Consider the following 8,717-nt stretch of genomic DNA (forward strand, 5'->3'; position numbering starts at 1 on the left):
TGTAATGAAACGAGCTAAAATGAAAGAAGATAGCATACGCATGCAGAGTAGGAGAGGGGTAGTGAGAGTTCAAGTTCTAAAGATTTTGTCATGGGGAGTTTTCAGATATTGTTGTAGTTTTTGTTAAATATGCAAGGTAAAATGTTATGGGTAACCAAAAAAAAAAAATGAAAACAGAGTTGCAATGATGCAAATGGCTGTCCTGCAGTGATAAGGAAGCCTGGGCAGAAGAAGGAGGAGTGTAAGAAGATTCCAGGGACTGCTGGTGTAAGTAGAAGAGAACGAGAGGAAAGCCTTCACAGCAGAGAGGCTGGAAGCTGTAGAGACCATGTCAGTGTAGACTGGGTTTTATCCATGATTCAAAGAAGAGGCTGGAGACAGAACCATTCCAGCTGAGACAGGAGCGGCTGACAGATGCTGATGGAGGATAGGGTGCTGATGCTTCTGTCCAGCAGGTGGGACGTGGGCCAGCATCTCACAGAAGCCTTCCTCCTGGTCCAGCCTCGGCCAGAGCAGTTAAGGGGAGCAGGCAGGGAGAGCGAATGGGAGAAGAGAACAGGACAGCTCCCCTGGCAGCATTCAGGACACACCCTGTGTGCACAGAGGAGGCCCAAGCAGAAGCCAGAGCGTGGAGGCTTTGGTCCGGGCCTCCGGAGAGACACCCAGCCAGACACGGCTGGAACTTGGAGGGAAACTCTGAAGAGGATGAGCCCTGGCAATGTGGGGCAATGTGCTCAAACCCAAGTGCTTTATGTTTCATCACTGCCTCCTTTCCTTCGTATGGAAGATGTAGGGCACCCCAATCTGCACCCACCTCTGACCCTTCCTGCCCCAGGTTTCCTTCTGCCACTTAAAAGTGTTAACTTCTTATACAGCAAGACACAGAAATCAGAACAGGTTTGGAGGAACTTGCCATAGATTTGAAGGGGCATGAAGATGCATCTGAGTGGTAACAGCTAACACTTACTTCCTACTTGCTCTATGCCAGGAACTATCCTAAGCACTTGGCATATAGGATATCATTTAATCTCAGATGCCCAAGATCACACAGCTACTAAGAGGCAGAGCTGGGATTCAAACACATACACTCTGGTTCCAGAGTCTTCACTCAAAGAACCTGTGATCCTTCTGAGAGGCACGGAGCCCAAAGTGGGGCTTGAACTCACAGCTCTGAAATTAAAATCTGAGATCAGAAGTCAGACGCTTAACTGACTGAACCCCCCAGGTGTCCCATGGTTGGAGGATTAGTCTTCCTGGAAAGACTGAATGCCAGTTTGGTGCTATGAACTGGATACCTGTGACCCCTGAAAATTCATGTTAAAGCCTTAAGCCTCAACGTGATAGTATTTGGAAATGGGGCCTTTGGGAGGTAATTAGGTTGTGAGGGTGGAGCCCTTGTGAATGGGATGAGTGCCTTCATAGGAGAGACACATGAGAGAGATAAGCTCTCTTTCCACCTCAGGAAGACACAGTGAGAAGCCAGATGGGTGCAAACCAGAAGGAGGGCCCCCAACAAGAACCCAATCCCTTGGGCATCCTTTCAGCCTCCAGGCCTGGGAGACATGTTTCTTGCTCAAGCCACCCAATCTATGGCATCTGGTAGAGCAGCCCAAACTGATGAAGACGGTTGGGGAAATGATGGGTTCTCTTCTAATATGTGAAGGGCCATACATGGAAGAATGGTTAAACTTATTGTGTGTGGACCAAAAGATGAGAAAAAAGAAATTGATTCCTTTCTGCCTGCTTTGTGACAGTCAGTAGTGCCCAGAGAAGAAATGGACTTTCTGAGAGGGCGCTGGGTTCCGCAGCCCTAAAGGCTAACTGCACCCAGCGTTAATAATGTGGACAGGAATTTGGCATCAAGTGGATGGTTGCAAAAGGCTCTCTATAAAATCTCTTCCAATTTTTGAGTCTACAGTGCTGTGAGGGACAGGAGCTCAGATCCAAAGAATTAGATGTTGAGGACTCTTGACTCTTCCAACAGCTATTTTTTTCTTATATAACTTTGTTCCTGGGTATTGTGGAGCCAAAATTTGCAATTGTATATTTTAGGACTCTGCACACCAGGATACCCTTCCTTCAGAGGTCAGCTTTAGTGTCACCCTTCCCACCGCCCCCCCCCAATGTCCATCCCTAATACCAGCTTAGGTGGCCCCTCACTCCATCTCCCCACCACCACCGCCACTTCACTCCTCACACTACACAGCATTGTCTGTTTCATCATCAGTAACTATGTTTCCTAGGGCCACAATAGCAAAGCACCACAAATCTGGGGGAGAGGGGCAGGTGGAGGGAGGCTTAAAGTGACAAAAATGAATTGTCTCACAGTCTGGAGTCTAGAAGTCCAAAATCAAGGTGTCAGCTGGGCCAGCCTCCCTCTGAAGGCTCTAAGGGAGCATAATCTCCCTGCCTCTTCTAGCTGCTGGTGGTTGTGGATTCTTAGCCTGACATTGTATCATTCAAATTTCTGCCTCTATCTTTACATGGCTTCACCCCTCTGGGTCTGGGTCCCTGTGTGTCTTTCTCCTCTTAGAAGGAGAGGGCCCACCCCAAATTCACTATGACATCATCTTAATTTAACTGGTTATATCTTCAAAGATCCTATTTCCAAATAAGGTCATATTGACAGGTACTGGGGATTAGGACTTCCAGTTATCTTTTAAGGGAGCATAATTCAACAGACAACATGCCCCAACTTCCCATGATCACTGTGACTGTGGGTTCTTTGAGGACTGGGTCTTTATTCCACATATTTTTGTGTCTACCATGAACCACATTCCATTCTGGGCACTGAGCACAAGCCATGGTCGAAGGCCCCTACCCTTGGTGGAGCTTTGATTCTGCATGAAGGCAGACAGTGACCATTCAATGTTGAAGCCAAATGCCAAGCATAGGTATGTATGTCTGCATGTATATAAATCACTTGACCTATATTTCATATTAACAGAAACAGTACAAAACAAAAGACAAATTATTCCATTTCATCTAGCCTGTGCTTTTTGGCATGTTTACCAGAATCTAACTTTGGTTTCTCTCTGTCGCTTGTAAAACTTTGTTCTCTCATACTTGAATTTTTTTAAGATTCATTCATTAATTAAGTTTAATTCAATTTTAAAATATAGCTTATTAGTTTCAGAGGTAGAGTTCAGTGATTCATCAGTCTTCTATAACACCCAGTGCTCATCACATCATGTGCCCTCCTTAATGTCCATCACCCAGCTATCCCATCCCCCATCCCCTCTATTTATTAGAGAGGGAGGGAGAGACCGTGTGAGCAGAGGTGGGGGGCAGAGGGAGAGGGAAAGAGAGAATCTCAAGCAGACTCCCTGCTCTCCTCTGAGTGCCTGAGATCATGACCAAGTGGAAATCAAGAGCTGGATGCTCAACCAACTCAGCCACCCAGGTGCCCCCAATAATCGAATTCTTAATTGGGGTTGCTCTCCCAGTTTAACCCCCAAATAATGTTTCTTAGTATCAGAAAAAAAAAAGCTTGTAAAATGTATCCCTGATCTTTTTTTTTTTTAATTCAAACTTGCAACTAAAGAAAACACTTGTGCTCTCTTTTGCCTTCCAGAGCAGTGTCAGCAACTCCCAGTCTCCATTTGCTCAGATGCCAGGTGAGTACTTGAGCTCAATGAGCTGTTAATTAATTCCCTTTTGAGTTTCAGGGAGGCATCGGAGCTTCCATTCCTTTATGACAGCACTTCTGAAATTTTACTTTTTCAAACCAGTTATTTTTAAAATATAAAATCAGTGAAGACAGACCTAATTCAGTCATTCCTGAATCCAGAGCTCATTCTGTATTGAAGGCAGCCTTTCCATCTGTTGACCAGCAGAAGCTTACTGAGCAGAAGCAGTAGCAATTAGGCCCTTGATACAACTTTAAAATGTCTAAAATTCTGGCACCAGGATCTGATAGATTATGCACCTGCCTTAAAACAGGAGAGAGACCAGTGGGCAGATGGAGGAACTACTTTCAGGTGCTTGCTATCTGTCAGGCACTTAGATAAGCATCTGGCATTCATTTCAATACATATGTCTCATTAAATATTCCTGCAGGGATGGGATAGGGGCATTCTTATTTTTAGTACTACCGCTGGGACTCTCATACACGTGCATGCACATACACACACACATATACACACACACACACACTCCTTTCAGATCCCACACTCAGAAGCACCATAGACTTCTCAATAATGTTAGTATGCTTCAGAGCTGGATAGAAAAGTAATAAGAGCAATAGGAGATCTCACATGTCCAAATGTCTCCATGTTGTGTTTTCCAATCATGTTTACCATCCCTGGAATCTGGTTACATCTGCTCCCTTTTTAAAAAATATTTTATTTTCTTATCCATGAGGGACACAGAGAGAGGCAGAGACATAGGTAGAGGGAGAAGCAGGCTCCTTGTGGAGAGCCCGATACAGGACTCAATCCCAGCACCCCAGGATCATGACCTGAGCCAAAGGCAGATGCTCAACCACTTAGCCACCCAGGTCCCCCATCTGCTTCCTTCTATACAAAGACATTTTTGCAACTTCTTTTACGATCTCAAATTATTCCTCCCCTTTTTAAGGAGAAAAATATATGCTTACAAGAGCACAGGATTTTTTTTCTTGGTGGTTGTTTTTATTTGGAAATGGGAAGCAAAGACATGAGGTCCTGGAAGCCTTGTTTACATATTCTTCATTCTCTTCTTGGTCTTAATCACTCCCTTGGATATAAATTCACAGCATGAAACAGAATTTTATTTATTGATATTAATTTTCATTTGCATAGATTTTTTTCTTCTATGGAAGAATGCTTATAATGAAACCCCTATCCGCAGCTTTCAAATTCATGAGCAGATTAGAAGTTTGGGGCTATAGAATTTAAGATGAAAGTAGAGTGAATAGAATTTCCTGTAAGTTTCTACAGGGAATTTTGATTTCCTCTGAATGAATGAATAAATTTACATATAATTGTTGAACACGGTATTATACTACTGAATTCACAACAAATGTATAAGACATAAGCTCTGTCCCCATGGAGTTGGCAGGTGGATTGGAAAGAGGGTTGTAGCTCAGGTGAGGGAGTAGTGAACATAACAGAAAGTGCCACACCACGTGGCAAGGGCCAAAGTGCTAAGTAAGTGGAATATTGCAAGATGGTGTCATGATAACAAAGGAGAATGGTCTCCTCTCCCTGTGGATGAGTATGTGGAGTGGGTGGGGACAGAGTCCACAAGGGGACCACCCTGGCTGGGAGAAGGTAAGGACGACAAGCACCTGCATCCTCCTCTCCTCAGCCTTTTTGTGACTTCCGGGTGTAGATCTTAGCTGATTAGATCATCCACCAGCAGCTGGAATGATTAAACCAGTCATTTTACAGGGCTCGAGTCCATGTCCCCGGATATGTTCTAAATGATGAAGTGTTTCCCTCTGCAGCTGAGCTATAGAGTCTCAAAGTCTTTAGCAAACACCCCTCTTCCCTCATGGGACAATCTCCCTGGCGTTGCCATAATTGAGACTCTTCTTAGCTTCAGCTTCTTCCTCTGTGTTCACCAAGGGAAACTTTCTGTGCGAGGTATTCTGTTCCCACGCCCTCCGAGGGCCCAGGGGAGCCGAGTCAGGGACCCGGCCAGGACACAAGAGGGCAGCAAATAACACAAGACTCATCAAAGTCAGAACACACTTTTTTTTTTTTTCATAGTCCTCTGAGTTGATTGCCCAGAAACTGTCATCCCAAAAGCAATCGAGCCATGTTTTGATGCCTGCTAGGTACAAGACATCCTCTAAAATGTCAGTATACAAAGAAGTAGAAGCAGCATACAGCCTGCCTCTGATTTGGGGTGGGATTGTAGCATCAAGGTGTCTAGCGATACTGAATCTCAGATGATCCTCCTATTATTAACGGTCCTGTGTCAATGGGGACCGAGCTCAGAAGCTTGGGAAAAAGACACTTCATTCGATATAGTGTAAACAGCAAGGGATTTCTTTTCTCTTTTCACCCCAACTTGTCCTAGCGCAATAACTGGAACACAGAAAGTGCATCATGCATGCTGAGCAAGTGAATGAGTAGAGCATCTCAAATGAACTCCTCTCCAAGGGCAGAGTGAACTGGAAACGTATTAGCTCTTTGGGCTGGACCAGTTAAAAGAGGCAATGCAGCAATGTTTAATGCTTTTCGAGACCTCTCTGTATCTAAATGTTTGCCTCGGTGTCCGGCCTGCATTAGGACAGATTCCCGCGAGGAAAGCCCCAGCTGCAACAGGTACACCCGCACTTCCCACGGGGAAATTTCCGCACGTGTGTTTTTCCTTTGGCAACAGGCTCACCGGTGACGTCAGGTTACTACGGTGTCCGGAGATCTTTCCTCTCGGACTCGGACTTCCACAGCCCTAAACAGCTCGCAAACGACGTGTGCACCTCCAGCTCGGGGGCCAAGCCCTTCGCCTGCGAGTCCCCCGCGGCGCCCGGCCCCGCGGGGCTCCTGGACGCCTACTTCCCCGAGCCTTACGCGGACCCCCGGCCCCCAGGGCTGCCCCCCAGCGCCGGCTCTCTGCTCGGCGCCTCGGCCCTGCCACCGCTCCTGCCGCCGCCCTTCCCGGGGGACCCCTCGCACTTGGTGCTGGTGAGTATGCAGGCGCCCCACCGCCGGGAGGCAGGGGGGCTGGGCTCTCGCGCACCTGCGCACCTGCGCGGGGCAACCAGGTGGAAGCCGGAGCTGGCCCGCCCCGCACCCCACGCTCACCTGCCTGCGGCTGCTCCCCCAACAAGCGCTCCGAGGGGCCTCCCTGGAAGACCCACGGGCTTGGACGGGACCACCGTTTATACCCATTTTGTTAGTGCGCTGCTGATCTTGCCAGATGTTCCCCCATCGCTCCTTCCACACGCAAGGAAAGAGCCCCGAAGTTCATCTCCCACATGACTAGGCTGTAACATACCTGAACGGGGAAAATCAGGGGTCCTTCCCTCCGGGTCCCCAGGCCGCCCCTCCCCACTGTATTTCTACCCTATAGAATCTTGTTCCCCACCACCACCACCACCACCACCCCCCCCCCGCCAGTCCTAACAAAGAGGTGAGTTCAGAAAGATCTGAAGAACACTAAAACCCATGTTGCAGCAAACTGTAAAGCCTTCCACTACAAAGGAATGAATCTCTAAGGATGGGAATTTAGACCAAAGAGGGAATGGAGGGAGGTGGGAATTAACATTATTGAACACCTACTCCAGCCAGGAACTTCCTTTGTTCATTTAATACTTGCAACAACTTGGGATATACTTATTAAAGCCCCATTTTGCAGATGTGCAAAGTGAGGTACTCAGAGTCAGGAAGGTAATAACTGGCGCAGCCATGAAATGAACCCAGATCTTTCCCCCTCCAAGCCTAGGGAAGTTTCTACATCTTGACTCAGGGAGGGCAAAGGCCCATCAGGTAGTTTAGAGACCTACTCCTTTCAGGAGTAACTGGAGCAGATGTCCCCACTGCGGAAGGGGGATTCTGGGATCCCCTGTATTGTGCAACTCGAAAGGAATGCAAGACATAGTACATTGGAAATGGCAAAATGCTGTATAAATGTTCCTTCTATTGTTCTCTCATTTTACTCATTTAATGTTGTTTTCTGGGGAATAGAAGATTGATAGATGATAGATGATAGATAGATATATCTAATGCTAGAGTAAGAAAGGAACTAAAAACTCTCATGGCTGGTGTTCAGACATCAGAGGGAACGGCAGCCTGCTAAGGAGGCTGGAACGCAGACGGAGGATACCAAGTCCACCGTGGAAGCTGCCAGTGTTGGTGAGGAAATCTGTCCACATCAGAGTATCAACCCAACAACTAACCCCACTGACCTTTCCATTTTCTTCAGAGGGACTCATGGGAGCAAACAGTGCCTGATGGTCTCAGCCAGACAGACCTCGTGCCCACCGACACCCTGCAGACCCTGCCACCCAGCACAGGTTGCCTCTCCCAGATGGAGTCAGGGAGCACCACCCAGCACAGGAGCTCAAGCTGGGGGTGCCCCCTAGCTGGGGCTCAGTCCTACTCACTGCACATGCTGGAGGATCTGTACCATGTGCCAGGGTACCCGACACCACCCCCCTATCCCTTCACCCCTTTCATGGCGATGTCCAACGAGCTGCCACACAAGGCCGTGCCCCTGTCCCCAGAAGAGGGCACAGACACCTCCAGCCTTCAGGACCCTTCTTCATGGACCAAAGAAGATGGGAGCTTGGCGTGGGGGTCATACGAATGCCGCAGAGCTTACTGAGGGGTGCACCAAAGGACTTCTCCTGTGCTTTTCTTGGAGCTGAGTTTTGTATTTGACAGATTGTTTTCAGTGTGTTTCCAGCTCATTCAGAACTGGATTTTCAGAATAGGCCATCATGCCACCCTTTGTTAATGGACCATGGCATTTATTTGTAATCCTCCCTCCCATCGCTCCACTGAAATACAACATAATGTTAATTCAGGATATCAAGGACTATATTCTAGTGAGACATCTGATAGTCATGTGTTTTTGGAACTTTAGTAACCCATCACATTCTGAATTTCTGTTATCTTTGAAATGTCATTTTTAGCGCTCATATTTTTTCTTAAACTACATTAAAAAATTTGTGCAAATCATGAAATATACTGATTTTTCCATTCAGTTTTTCTTAGTTATGAACTGAGTGTGTTCTATAAGAGGGAACACAGAGAAGAATATAGTATAGGTTAGGGCTCATAAAA

General features: G+C 47.0%; 1 protein-coding gene across 1 annotated transcript in view; it reads left to right on the plus strand.

Moving 5' to 3' along the window:
* POU2AF2 (POU class 2 homeobox associating factor 2) overlaps positions 1 to 8,299 on the plus strand; it is a 31,138-nt gene extending 22,839 nt beyond the window's left edge. Inside the window, exons 3-5 of the mRNA XM_055305267.1 lie at positions 3,575 to 3,617; positions 6,313 to 6,614; positions 7,855 to 8,299. Coding sequence (XP_055161242.1) covers positions 3,575 to 3,617; positions 6,313 to 6,614; positions 7,855 to 8,256 — 747 coding nt within the window. The 3' untranslated portion in view covers positions 8,257 to 8,299. The remainder of the gene's footprint in view (positions 1 to 3,574; positions 3,618 to 6,312; positions 6,615 to 7,854) is intronic.
* The last annotated feature ends 418 nt before the right edge of the window (positions 8,300 to 8,717 follow it).

Source organism: Nyctereutes procyonoides, unplaced genomic scaffold, assembly GCF_905146905.1.
Source record: "Nyctereutes procyonoides isolate TBG_1078 unplaced genomic scaffold, NYPRO_anot_genome, whole genome shotgun sequence".
Classification (NCBI taxonomy): Eukaryota; Metazoa; Chordata; class Mammalia; order Carnivora; family Canidae; genus Nyctereutes; species Nyctereutes procyonoides.